This window comes from Heterodontus francisci, chromosome 14, assembly GCF_036365525.1.
Source record: "Heterodontus francisci isolate sHetFra1 chromosome 14, sHetFra1.hap1, whole genome shotgun sequence".
Taxonomy (NCBI): domain Eukaryota; kingdom Metazoa; phylum Chordata; class Chondrichthyes; order Heterodontiformes; family Heterodontidae; genus Heterodontus; species Heterodontus francisci.
The window spans coordinates 97,425,818-97,440,512 of NC_090384.1; the positions used below are offsets into that span (position 1 = coordinate 97,425,818).

At 45.9% G+C, this 14,695-nt stretch overlaps 1 protein-coding gene across 1 annotated transcript in view; it reads right to left on the reverse strand.

The window, feature by feature from the left end:
- The window catches only part of prrg4 (proline rich Gla (G-carboxyglutamic acid) 4 (transmembrane)), a 54,096-nt gene extending 39,618 nt beyond the window's left edge, over positions 1 to 14,478 (reverse strand). The window contains exons 1-2 of the mRNA XM_068046588.1: positions 14,284 to 14,478; positions 5,436 to 5,560 (exon numbers count right to left, since the gene is read on the reverse strand). Of these exons, the coding sequence (XP_067902689.1) occupies positions 5,436 to 5,560; positions 14,284 to 14,291 (133 nt within the window). The 5' untranslated portion in view covers positions 14,292 to 14,478. The remainder of the gene's footprint in view (positions 1 to 5,435; positions 5,561 to 14,283) is intronic.
- Between the last annotated feature and the right edge of the window lie 217 nt (positions 14,479 to 14,695).

Here is a 14,695-nt window from a genome sequence, read left to right on the forward strand (position 1 = left end):
AGATGGTGGACAGACTTTGCGAAGTCAGGAGGTGAGTAACTGCCACAGTTACCCACCAGCCTCTGACCGGCTCTTGTACCCGCAGTATTTATATGGCTGCTCCAGCTACGTTCATGGCCAATGGTAACCTCCAGGATGTTGTCCCATTACTATCTCCTTTTGCCTCGGAGATTCGGAGAAAAGCAGCAGGAGGAGAGCAGTCAAAAAGCGCGCCAGAACCTCGGAGATTCGGAAAGAAGCAGCGGGAGGGTCGGAGGCAAATTAAAAATTGAAACGTGACGTCTAATCAACAGGGAGCGCAGGGAAACAGAAAGCAGGGTAATTAAAATGTTTTCAATGGTGGTAGTGTAACAGTAAGTGTTATAATAAGAGTATAAACACAGAGCAGGACTAGAGTATTAATTACAATTGATTGTTTAAACAGGTACTTTTAATTTAAATCAAACATAGCATCAAACATCCAAATATTTAACATCCAAATTAATTAATTAAATAGAACAGAGATGGCTGGGCAGGCGATGTGTTGTAGGTATAGTACGTGGGAGCTGGTGGACATCGGTGCGATTCACGGTGACCACATCTGCAGCAAGTATTGGCTGCTTGAGGACCTTCAGCTCAGAGTTGATGAGCTGGAGTCCGAGCTGCGGACACTGCGACACATCAGGGAGGGGGAAGAGTTACCTGGACATGTGCAAACTGGCGTAGGATAAATAAGATTAGAGAGATAAACACGTGGCTCAAAGACTGGTGTGGGAGAAATGGGTTTCAATTCATGGGGCACTGGCACCAGTACTGGGGAAGGAGAGAGCTGTTCCATTGGGACGGGCTTCACCTGAACCCTGCTGGGACCAGTGTCCTGGCATATCGTATAACTAGGGTTGTAGATAGGACTTTAAACTAATTAGTGGGGGGGTGGGGGGGAAGGGACAGCAGAGGTGCAGGGTAGTGAAGAGGCGAATGGTAATCAATCAAAGTGTGACAGGAAAGGGCAGAAAGTATAAGCAGAAGAGTTCAGCAGAAAATAGAACCAGAATGAGTAATAATGGTAAAAAGTCAAAGCTTAAGGCTCGTTATCTGAATACATGCCGCATTTGTAACAGGATAGATGAGCACAAATACAAATAAATGAATATGACTTGATAGCTATTACAGAGACATGGTTGCAAACTGACCAAGACTAGGAACTCAATATTCAACGGTATTTGACGTTCCGGCAAAATAGGCAAAAAGGAAAAGGAGGTGGGGTAGCTTTGTTAATAAAGGAGGGTATCAGTCCGGTGGTGAGTAGTGATATAGATGCAATAGATCGCGATGTGGAATCAGTTTGGGTGGAAATAAGGAATAGCAAGGGGAAGAAGTCATGCGTGGGAGTCGTCTATAGGCCCCTGAAGAGTTGCCTCACTGTGGGCCAAAGTAAAATCGGTAAATAATGGCGACGTGTAAAAAGGACGCTACAATTGTCATGGGTGATTTTAATCTGCATATTGACTGGACAAATCAGATTGGCAGAGGTAACATTGAAGACGAATTTATAGAGTGCATCAGGGATTGTTACTTAGAGAAATACTTTGCAGAACCTACCTAGGAACAGGCTATTTTAGATCTAGTAATGTGCAATGAGGTAGGATTAATAAGAGATATCATAGTTATCTGGGGGCAGCGATCACAACATGGTAGAATTTCAAATTCAGTTTGAGGGCAAGCAACTCGGATCAACTCAAACACCATCAACTCCTCAACTTAAACAAGGGCAATTATGGAGGTATGAAGAAAGAGTTGTATAAAGTGGGTTGGGAAAACAGACCAAGAGGAAGGTCAGTGGATGAGCACTGGCAGACATTTAAGCAGATATTTCATAACGCTGAGCAAAAATTTGTCCGGGCCAAAAAGAAGGACTCAATGAGAAGGATGAACCATCCGTGGTTAACAAAGGCAGTCAAGGAGAGTATCCAATCAAAAACTAAGGCATACAAAGCGGTGAAAACTAGTGGTAGGCCAGAGGATTGGGATTTTTTTTGGGGAGGAACCAGCAGCGGATGACTAAAAAGCTAATAAAGAGGGGGAAAATTGATTATGAAAGTAAATTGTCAAGAAATATAAAAACAAACAGCAAGAGCTTACTGCAGGTATACAAAAGGAAAGAGTAGCTAAAGTGAGCGTAGGACCCTTAGAGGATGCAACTGGAGAATTGTTACAGGAAACAGGGAAATGACAGATAATTTAAGCCAATACTTTGCATCGGTCTTCAAGGTGGAGGACACTATAAACATCCCAAAGATATCAGATAAGCAAGCGGCTAATGGGAAGAAAGATCGTAACAGTGTCTATCACGAGGGACAAAGTATTTGATAAACTAATGGGGCTAAAGGCAGACAAGTCGCCAGGACTCGATGGCCTGCATCCAAGGGTTTTAAAGGAAGCGGCTGCAGAGATAGTGGAGGCATTGGTCGAAATATTCCAGAACTCACTTGATTCCGGTAAGATCCCAGTGGACTGGAAAACCGCTAATGTGACGCCCTTGTTCAAGGAGGGAGGGAGACAAAAAGCAGGAAACTATAGGCTAGTCAGCCTAACATCGGTCGTTGGGAAAATGCTAGAGTCCATTATTAAGGAAGAAATAGCAAGTCATTTAGAAAAGCTTAACGCAATCAAACAGAGTCAACACGGTTTTGTGAAAAGGAAACCAACCACGTTTGACAAATTTGCTAGAGTTCTTTGAGGGTATAACAAGCAGAGTTGATAAAGGGGAACTGGTAGATGTAGTGTCTTTGGATTTCCAGAAGGCATTCGATAAGGTGTCACATAAAAGATTATTGCACAAGATAGGAGCTCACAGTATTGGGGGTAATGTATTAGCATTGTTTGAGGATCAGTCCTAGGACTGACCCTTGTGGCACTCCACTAGTTACGTTTTTCCAACCTGAAAAAGACTCATTAATCCCGACTCTCTGTCTTCTGTGAGTTAACCAATCCTCAATCCATGCCAATACATTACAATTATTTGGCCATGTGAGCCGAATGGAAGATGGCAGGATCCCCAAAGACACATTGTACAGCGAGCTCGCCACTGGTATCAGACCCACCGGCCGTCCATGTATCCGCTTCAAAGACGTCTGCAAACGCGACATGAAGTCCTGTGACATTGATCACAAGTCGTGGGAGTCAGTTGCCAGCGTTCGCCAGAGCTGGCGGGCAGCCAGAAAGGCGCAGCTAAAGTGTGGCGAGTCGAAGAAACTTAGCAGTTGGCAGGAAAAAAGACAGAAGCGCAAGGGGAGAGCCAACTGTGTAACAGCCCCGACAAACAAATTTTTTTGCAGCACCTGTGGAAGAGCCTGTCACTCTAGAATTGGCCTTTATAGCCACTCCAGGCGCTGCTCCACACACCACTGACCACCTCCAGGCGCTTACCCATTGTCTCTCGAGATAAGGAGGCCAATGAATTACTATCTATATTAATGACTTGGAGGAGGGGACAGAGTGTAATATATCCAAATTTGCTGACGATACAATAATAGGTGAAAGGGCATGTTGTGATGAGGACATAAGGAATTTGCAAGGGGATATAGATAGGTTGAGTGAGTGGGCAAAAACTTGGCAACTGGAGTTTAATGTGGCACTTTGGTAGGAAGAATCAAAAGGCAGACTATTTTTAAATGGAGAGAGACACCAAAAAGGTGCAGCAGAGGGGGATCTGGGTGTTCTTGTGCATGAAACACAAAACGTTAACATGCAGGTGCAGCAAGTAATTAAGAAGGCAAATAGAATTTTGGCCTTTATTGCTAGGGGTTGGAGTTTAAAAATAGGAAAGTCTTGCTACAACTGCACTGGGTGTTGATGATGCCGCACCTGGTGTGCTGTGTAGAGTTTTGGTCCACGTATTTAAGAAAGGATATACCGGCATTGGAGGCAGTTCAAAAGAGATTCACTAGGCTGATTCCTGGGATGAAGAGGTTGACTTATCAAGAACAGCTAAAAAGGTTAGGCCTTTATTCATTATAGAGTTTAGAAGAATGAGGGGTGATCTTATTGAAGCGTTCAAGATTCTGAGGGGGCTTGACAGGGTAGATGTTAAGATGTTTCCACGAGTGAGGGAATCTCAAACTAGGGGACATAGTTACAGAATAAGGGGACACTCATTTAAAACTGAGATGCAAAGGAATTTCTTCTCTCAGAGGGTAGCGAATGTCTGGAATTCTCTACCCCGGAGAGTTGTGGAGGCTAGATTACTGAAAGTATTTAAAGAGGAGGTAGGTAGATTTTTGAAATATCAGAGAGTTGAAGGCTTTGTGGAGTTGGCACGAAAGAGGAGTTGAGGTCTGGGGCAGATCAGCCATGATCTTATTGAATGGCGGGGCAGGCTTGAGGGGCCAAATGGCCTACTCCTGCTCCTAATGTTATCATCCCTTTGGTCATTTAATCTCTCCTGCCTTGCACCCTATCACAGATCTTTCCTTTTTGTTCTCCCCCCACCCCCACTCCTTTCACTGCCTCTGAACTTGCTTAAAACTCTGTCACATCCCTAAGTTTTTCCAGGTTGGACAAAAATCACTGACCTGAAGCACTAACTCTGTTTCTCGCTGCACAGATGCTGCCTGAACTGCTGAGCATTTCCAGCATGTTTTATGTTCAAGTGTATGGCATGGGACTTAAAATTAGAAAATGCCAGAAACACACAGCAGGCCCGTTGGCATGTGTAAAGAGAAAAGTGAGTTAACCTTTCATGCTTTATCAAAATTTACTTCAACATCTGGGCAAGAACATGATAGGTTTCATGACCAACTAAAAAAAGGAAGAGAGGAAGCATGGAAATTATGTTTATATAGTGCCTTTCACGAACTCAGGACATCTCAAAGCCCTTCACAGCCAATAAAGTACTTCTGAAGTGTAGTCCCTGTTGTAACGTAGGAAATTCGGCAGCCAATTTGCACACATCAAGCTCCCACAAACAGCAACGTGATAATGACCAGATAATCTGTAGGCAGGACACCAGGGATAACTCTTATGGCTCTTCTTCAAAATAGTGATCTTTTATGTCCACCCGAGGGGGCAGACAGAGCCTCAGTTTAACATTTAATCTGAAAAGCGGCTCCTCCAACAGAACAGCTCTCCTTCAGTACTGGAGTGTCAGCCTTGATTTTTGTGCTCAAGTTCTGGAGTGGGACTTTGTGGAACCCACAAACTTTTGACAGAGGCGGGAGTGCTACCAACTAAGTCACTGCTGAAATAGAATTCAGTGGAGCCAACGCAGGTAAATGGAGTTTAGATCCAGATCAAACATGAACGATGTCATGGGAGTTCATCAATTAAACAGAAACAGAGTTACGGATGGGTTACAGGTGTTTAACATTTTTACACTGGACAACAGTCCACACCAGTTCAATTATGGTGCTGGAAGGAGAATCATCATTACAATTGGATTAATAATAAAAATTTACCTTTTCTTTGTGGTTTTGGAGTGTGACTGGTTTGTACTTCTGACATGTCAGCACATCGTGATAGTCCATTAGTAAGGATAGACAGCTGACTGATGAGCACGAGCAGATGAAGCATGACTGTACTCCTGCTAACAGAAGGAACTGCATTAACACCAAAATATTACATGTTTAAGGTTGATTGACAATTTAAACAAAAACAATTTCCATAGCTACACTCCAATGTCACTTTCTCATTGTTCTCAGGACGATGCTAGCCAGGTATAAAATTTAAGAGAACTCCACAGGGAACAAGAGTTGGCCATTCAGCCCACTCAAGCCGACTCCACCATTCAATTAGATTCTGATGATGGTTAAAAGAATTCCATGATGTAGATACAGAGAAACTATTTCCTCTGATGAGGGAAATCACAAATGAGACAATCTAAATCATAAACTTAGAGCTAGACCATTTGGGAGTGAAAACAGGAAGCTTTTTCTCCCTCCCCAGCCCCCACAGACAGAGGAAATCTGGTATTCTCTCCCCCAAAAAGGCTGTGAATGCTGGGTTAATTGATACTTTCAAGACTGAGATGGATGGATTTTCTGTAGGTGAAGGTAGCAAGGAATATGGAGCTAAGGCAGGTAAATAGATTTGAGGTACAGATTGGCCATGAGTGATATCATGGGAACTCACCAATTAAACAAAGTTATGGATGGATTATGGGTGTATGGTGTGGAAAAGTTCGTAATAAAAATATTTTGCCAATTCTTAAGACAAAATATTGGGAAGCAGAACTAGAAATATATATAGAAATTTTTAAAAGTAAAAAGCTCATATTTTAATTTTAGAGCACAAATTCTTGCAAAATCCTTCTGTGACGGTAGCTTCATGGAGAGTGCGCTGGCCAGACATTTCAGATTTACACACCTTGTTTCCTCTTTGATCACCAATGTACGAAATCCATCTGGAACCTGCTCCCTACAATCCCTCCATCTCACCAACTCTCACCTTCAAAAGCCCCCTCAAGACATACCCTATTGATTATGCCATCTGACACCTCCCTATCTCTTCTGTTGCCCAGCAACCATTCCAAGGGACATTTTAGTAAATAAAAGGCACTTTATCGTGGAATCATATAGCAGAGATGGAGGCCATTCATCCCATTGTGCTTGTGTCAGCTCCTTGAAAGAGTTATCCAATTAGCTCGACTCCCCTGCTCTCTCTGCGTAGCCTTACAATTTTCTTTCCTTTTCAAGTGTATATCCAATTCTCTTCTCTAAAATTAAAGTCTTCCTAAACCCATTTGTAACAGTGAAAAATGTTAAAATCTTGTGATGAAGTAAATGGATCTTGTGCAGTATGAACTATACAGAGATACCCAACCGCACTAGCTAACAGCAAAGCTTTTACAACAGGCTGCTCCTGACACTGACTCTGAAGGCGCCCTGATACAGTGGTGGCATTCTCCTGGAGACAATACCAATTTATTATGCATTTTGAGCTATTTACACTTGTTTTGCAACTCTCTCTCAGTTCCTGTAGTTCGACATATCCAGATGTTAGCAACTCAACTCAAATAGTACTATATGCATGCACAAGGGTGCTCTCCTCAGTGTCCTGGCCAATATTTGTCTCTCAACCAGCGCCTAAAAAAGACATGTTCTGGTCATTTATTTCATTGCTGTTTGTGGGAGCTTGCTAACTGGGTGCCAAGTTTCCCTATATTATAACAATGACTACATTTCAATAAGTATTTAATTATCTGCAAAGCTCTCTGGGACTCCTGAGGTTGTGAAAAGCACTATATAAATTCAATTTCTCTTTATTTTCCCTTTAATCTTACAGTGTAATAACCAGAGAAAATGTTACTGTGCTTGCAGGTAAGAAGGGAAGGGTTAAATCTCCCAATTCCCCTTCCCATTTTATTTCATTTGCCATTTGTTGGTATGAGAGGGGATGCAAGAAAAGGTAATTGTTTACTACTTTTTCTTTGGCTGTGGACCCATGAATACTGGTTAGGTTAGCAGAAACTGGCAAAGGAAAAAGCAGCAATTTCCTGTAACAGTGATCTTGATTGTTCATCGCGCATGAATTTCGTCGGATTGAATTACATAAGCAGTAACTCAAGAACGGGGACCACATGTTTTTTCCAGATTGGATCACAATTTTTTTTGGGAGGGGCAGGGTTGAGAAGGCACCTGCTCTCTTTTTTTATATATTATAAAAAAAATTCAGCCTAGGGGAATTTCCAAGAGAAACCGATGGCGATAACATTGTGAATCAGAGTTCTTCTTAGGATGCAATTAATGCTTATAACTGTGTGAAAAGGTTTCACTTTGCATGGATGCAAGTGCAAAGATAGTCTGAACCCAAAATCAGGGCATGAGCTGACACTGGAGTAAAGCAGATTGGGACTGACCAGAAAAATCTCACTCCATTTTGCTTGGTAATCACTTAGGGCTTTAAATGTCAGATTTACACTTACACGAGTTTAACATTATCTCTCTTCAGATGTTGTCCTTCTCTCCTTTAAATCTGCCATCATCCTCGCCTCAAAAAAAAACCCTTGACCCCATCACCCTTGCAAACTACTGTCCCATCTTCAACCTCCCTTTCCTCTCCAAAGTCCTTGGACATGTTGTCACTTCCCAAATCTGTTCCCATCTTTCCCGAACTCCATGTTTGAATCCCTCCAATCAGGTTTCTGCCTCATCAGAGGGCGGCACAGTGGTTAGCACCGCAGCCTCACAGCTCCAGCGACCCAGGTTCGGTTCTGGGTACTACCTGTGTAGAATTTGCAAGCTCTCTCTGTGACCGCGTGGGTTTCTGCCGGGTGCTCCGGTTTCCTCCCACAGCCAAAGTCTTGCAAGTTGATAGATAAATTGGCCATTGTAAAATTGCTCCTAGTGTTGGTAGGTGGTAGGAGAATTCAGGGAAGGTGGGGATGTGGTAGGGAATATGGGATTAATGTAGGATTAGTATAAATGGTATTAGTATAAATAGTATAAACCATAACCTCTGCATCACCAACTCATTCTTTCATACTAAACCCTGTCACCAGGTTTCTTGGATGCACCCAAGATCACGTCGTTGGCACCAGCTGGACCTCATCATCACAAGGCGAGCCTCTTTAAACAATATTCAAATCACACGCAGCTTCCACAGTGCGGACTGCGACATCAACCACTCCCTGGTGTGCAGCAAGGTTAGCCTCAAACCAAAGAAGCTGCATCACTCCAAGCAGAAGGGCCGCCCGCGCATCAACACTAGCAGAATTTCTCATCCACAGCTGTCACGCAAGTTTCTAAATTCAATTGAAAATTCACTTGAAAAAACCCTCCAAAAGACTCCCACAGGGGATGCAGAGACCAAGTGAGCCCACATTAGAGACGCCATATATGACTCAGCAATGACCACCTATGGCAAACGTGAGAAGCAGAATGCAGACTGGTTTCAATCTCACATTGAAGAGCTGGAACCTATCATAGCCGCTAAGCGCATTGCACTGCTGAACTACATGAAAGCCCCCAGCGAGTTAACATCCGTAGCACTTAAAGCAGCCAGAAGCGCTGCACAAAGAACAGCCAGGCGCTGCGCAAATGACTACTGGTAACACCTATGCAGTCATATTCAGCTGGCCTCTGACACAGGAAATATCAGAGGGATGTATGATGGCATTAAGAGGGCTTTTGCGCCAACCGTCAAGAAAATTGCCCCCCTCAAATCTAAATCAGGGGACACAATCACTGACCAACGCAAGCAAATGGACCACTGAGTGGAGCACTACCTAGAACTGTACTCCAGGGAAAATGTTGTCACTGAGACTGCCCTCAATGCAACCCTGTCTCTGCCAGTCATGGATGAGCTGGATGTACAGCCAACAAAATCGGAACTCAGTGATGCCATTGATTCTCTAGCCAGCAGAAAAGCCCCTGGGAAGGACGGCATTACCCCTGAAATAATCAAGAGTGCCAAGCCTGCTAGACTTTCAGCTCTGCACGAACTGCTTTGCCTGTGCTGGGATGAGGGAGCAGTACCACAGGATATGCGCAATGCCAATATCATCACCCTCTATAAAAACAAAGGTGACCGCGGTGACTGCAACAACTACCGTGGAATCTCCCTGCTCAGCATAGTGGGGAAAGTCTTCGCTCGTGTCGCTTTAAACAGGCTCCAGAAGCTGACCGTGCGCGTCTACCCTGAGGCACAGTGTGGCTTTCGAGCAGAGAGATCTACCATTGACATGCTGTTCTCCCTTCGTCAGCTACAGGAGAAATGCCGTGAACAACAGATTCCCCTCGATGTTGCTTTCATTGATCTCACCAAAGCCTTTGACCTCGTCAGCAGACGTGGTCTCTTCAGACTACTAGAAAAGATTGGATGCCCAAAGCTACTAAGTATCATCACCTCATTCCATGACAATATGAAAGGCACAATTCAGCATAGCGGCGCCTCATCAGACCCCTTTCCAATCCTGAGTGGCGTGAAACAGGGCTGTGTTCTCGCACCGACACTGCTTGGGATCTTCTTCTCCTCGCTGCTCTCATATGCATTTAAGTCCTCAGAAGAAGGAATTTTCCTCCACTCAAGATCAGGTGGCAGGTTGTTCAAACTTGCCCGTCTAAAAGCGAAGACCAAAGTACGGAAAGTCCTCATCAGGGAACTCCTCTTTGCTGACGATACTGCATTAACATCTCACACTGAAGAGTGTCTGCAGAGACTCATCAACAGGTTTGCGGCTGCCTGCAATGAATTTGGCCTAACGATCAGCCTCAAGAAAACGAACATCATGGGACAGGACGTCAGAAATGCCCCATCTATCAATATCGGCGACCACACTCTCGAAGTGGTTCAAGAGTTCACCTACCTAGGCTCAACTATCACCAGTAACCTGTCTCTCGATGCAGAATTAAACAAGCGTATGGGAAAGGCTTCCTCTGCTATGTCCAGACTGGCCAAGAGGGTGTGGGAAAATGGCGCACTGACACAGAACACAAAAGTCCAAGTGTATCAAGCCTGTGTCCTCAGTACCTTGCTCTACGGCAGCGAGGCCTGGACAACGTATGTCAGCCAAGAGCGACATCTCAATTCATTCCATCTTCGCTGCCTCCGGAGAATCCTTGGCATCAGGTGGCAGGACCGTGCTACCAACACAGAAGCCCTCAAGGCGGCCAACATCCCCAGCATATACACCCTACTAAGCCAGCGGCGCCTGAGATGGCTTGGCCATGTGAGCAGCATGGAAGATGGCAGGATCCCCAAGGACGCATTGTACAGCGAGCTCGTCACTGGTATCAGACCCACCGGCCGTCCATAGCTCCGCTTTAAAGACGTCTGCAAACGCGACATGAAGTCCTGTGACATTGATCACAAGTCGTGGGAGTCAGTTGCCAGCGATCGCCAGAGCTGGCGGGCAACCATAAAGGCGGGGCTAAAGCATGGCGAGTCAAAGAGACTTAGCAGTTGGCAGGAAAAAAGACAGAAGCGCAAGGAAAGAACCAACTGTGTAACAGCCCTGACAACAAATTTGATCTGCAGCACCTGTGGAAGAGTCTGTCACTCTAGAATTGGCCTTTATAGCCACTCCAGGCGCTGCTGCAAAACCACTGACCACCTCCAGGCGCTTACCCATTGTCTCTCGAGACAAGGAGGCCAAAGAGAAAGAGAATAAATGGGTGGTTGATGGTCGGCACAGACTTGTTGGGCCGAAGGGCCTGTTTCAGTGCTGTATCTCTCTATGACTATGACCACAGTACTGAAACAGCTCTTTCTTTGGCCTCCTTGTCTCGAGAGACAATGGATAAGCGGCTGGAGGTGGTCAGTGGCTTGTGAAGCAGTACCTGGAGTGGCTATAAAGGCCAATTCTAGAGTGACAGACTCTTCCACAGGTGCTGCAGATAAAATTGGTTGTTGGGGCTGTTACACAGTTGGCTCTCTCCTTGCACTTCTGTCTTTTTTCCTGCCAACTGCTAAGTCTCTTCGACTCGCCACTCTTTAGCCCCAGCTCTGGCGATCACTGGCAACTGACTCCCACGACTTGTGGTCAATGTCACAGGACGTCATGTCGCGTTTGCAGAGGTCTTTAAAGCGGAGACATGGACGGCCGGTGGGTCTGATACCAGTGACGAGCTCATTGTACAATGCGTCCTTGGGGATCCTGCCATCTTCCATGTGGCACACATGGCCAAGCCATCTCAAGTGCCGCTGACTCAGTAGGGTGTATATACTGGGGATGTTGGCTGCCTTGAGGACTTCTGCGTTGGAGATACAGTCCTGCCACCTGATGCCAAGGATTCTCTGGAGGCAGCAAAGATGGAATTAATTGAGACGTCGCTCTTGGCTGACATACATTGTCCAGGCCTCGCTGCCATAGAGCAAGGTACTGAGGACACAGGCTTGATACACTCAGACTTTTGTGTTCCATGTCAGTGTGCCATTTTCCCACACTCTCTTGGCCAGTCTGGACATAGCAAAGGACGCCTTTCCCATGCGCTTGTTGATTTCTGCATTGAGACACAGGTTACTGGTGATAGTTGAGCCTAGGTAGGTGAACTCTTGAACCACTTCCAGATCGTGGTCGCCAGTATTGATGGATGGAGCATTTCTGAGGTCCTGTCCCATGATGTTCGTTTTCTTGAGGCTGATGTTTAGGCCAATCCTGTTGATGAGTCTCTGCAGACACTTTTGTCTGTGGAATGTTATTGCAGCATCATCAGCAAAGAGAAGTTCCCTGATGAGGACTTTCCGTACTTTGGTCTTCGCTCAAAGACGGGCAAGTTTGAACAACCTGCCATCTGATCTTATGTGGAGGAAAATTCCTTCTTCTGAAGACTTGACCGCATGTGAGAGTAGCAGGGAGCAGAAGATCCCAAACAGTGTAGGTGCGAGAACACAGCCCTGTTTCACGCCACTCAGGATAGGAAAGGGGTCTGATGAGGTGCTGCTATGATGAATTGTGCCTTTCATATTGTCATGGAATGAGGTAACCGTGACAAAGATAAACCTTCCCTTCATGTCCTTCTTGACCTGTCTGCAGCCTTTAACACAGTTGACCACACCATCCTCCTACAATGTCTCTCCACTGTCATCCAGCTGGGTGGGACTGCTCTCATTTGGTTCCATTCTTATCTATCTAATCGTAGCCAGAGAATCACGTGCAGTGGCATCTCTTCCTGCTGCTGCACCGTTACCTCTGGTGTCCTCCAAAGGATCTACCCCTGGCCCCCTCCTGTTTCTCGTCTACATGCTGCCCCTTGGTGACATCATCCGAAAGCATGGCGTTAGTTTTCACACATACGCTAACCACACTCAGTTCTACCTAACCAACTCTTCTCTCGACTCTTCCACTGTTGCTAAATTATCAGACTGCTTATCCGACATCCAGTACTGGAGAGCAGAAATTTCGTCCAATTAAATATAGGGAAGACTAAAGCCATTGTTTTCAGTACCTGCTCCAAACTCTGTTCCCTACCTACAGACTCCATCCCTCTCCCTGGCAACTGTCTGAGATTAAGCCAGTCTGTTGACAACCTTGGTGTCACATTTGACCTGGAAATTAACTTTTGACCTCATATTCGTGCCATCCCTAAACTGCCTATTTCCACCTCCGTAACATCGCCCGACTTTGCCTGTCTCAGCTCATCTGCTGCTGAAACCCTCATCCATGCCTTTGCTACCTCTAGACTTGACTATTCGAACACACTCTTGGCTGTTCTCCCACATTCTACTCTCTGTAAACTTGTTATCCAAAACTCAGCTGCCTGTGTCTTAACTTGCACCAAATCCCATTCCCCTATTACCCCTGTGCTCGCTGACCTACATTGGCTTCCAGTCAAGCAACGACTTGGTTTTAAAATTCTCATCCTTGTTTTCAAATCCCTCCATGGTCTCACTCCTCCCTCTCTCTCTCTAATCTCCTCCAACCCCCACAACCCACCGAGATATCTACGTTCCTCTAATTCTGGCCTCTTGTGTATCGCTGATTTTAATCACTCCACCATTGGTGACAATGCCTTCAGTTGGTTAGGCCCTAAACTCTGGAATACCCTCCCTAAACCTCTGTGCCTCTCCACCTTCCTTTCCGACATTCCTTAAAACCTACCCTTTTGACCATCTAACCCAAAACTCCTTACCTGGCTCGGTGTCACATTTTGTTTTATAAGGACCTTGGGACATTTCATTCCTTAAAGGCGTTATATAACTACAAGTTGTTGTTGAAACTGAAATCACTTAAATGCATTCTCAAATTGCTACCCAGGCTTTGTCAGAACGGCTCCATAATGCTAAATAATTCCTACCTTGTACCTCACTTAGGCTCTTAGCACTTTATAAAAATACCATCTTTCACTTCCATCTAAATTTATACGCCGTTGTTAAGGAAACGGGGCAAATTACAGCTGAGATGTGCGCCATTTCCACTGTACATTACGTGGCTGAGATGAAGAGACTATTGTCCATGCAGATACCACTGGTTTTCTCCAAGTGTTTATTTACGCCGCAGAGTCACTTGTAAAAAGAATATGCGCCAAAGATACATTTCCCGAATACTATTCCCTTGAATCAGGAGCTAAATGCGACATCGGCACACGTTCCTGACTCTCATGGGGGGGGGGGGGGGGGGAAGGAGGTGAAGCTTGGGGGCCGGGGGGGGAAGGAGGTGAGGCTTTGTGGGGGGGGGGGGGGGGGAAGGAGGTGAGGCTTTGTGGGGGGGGGGGGGGAAGGAGGTGAAGCTTGGGGGCCGGGGGGGGGAAGGAGGTGAGGCTTTGTGGGGGGGGGGGGGGGGGAGGAGGTGAGGCTTTGGGGGGGGGGGGGGGAAGGAGGTGAGGCTTTGGGGGGGGGGGGGGGAAGGGTGCACGACTCCACACTCACCTGACCATTGAACCCCTCAGTGTGGGAACAGATGGAAAGGTTTACAGCAGCTGGTTAATTAGACTGTGCGGAATAACAGTCCGTCCCTTTTCTTTCGGCAGATGGGTAGCTCCGGCTTGATTCAGAGACGCAAATAACCGGCTGACACAGCCTTTAAAATGAGCGCGATGCAAACTCGGACAGACAGCAGTAAGTGGGGGCGGAGCGGGTTCGGACGCAGCGCCTGAGCCGCTGACCAGTGAGCGTGCGCGTAGCACGAGCGGCCGCTGGCCGGTGTCGCACGCTACGTTGCTTCGCGTCCCTTTGTTTCAGTAGTTTCTTGTTGGATACAGTGTATCGAGCAGCGGTTGTTTTGCTTACTGTCGACACACTGTATCGAGCTTGTCTGTTTGCTGTTTCGATACAATGTATC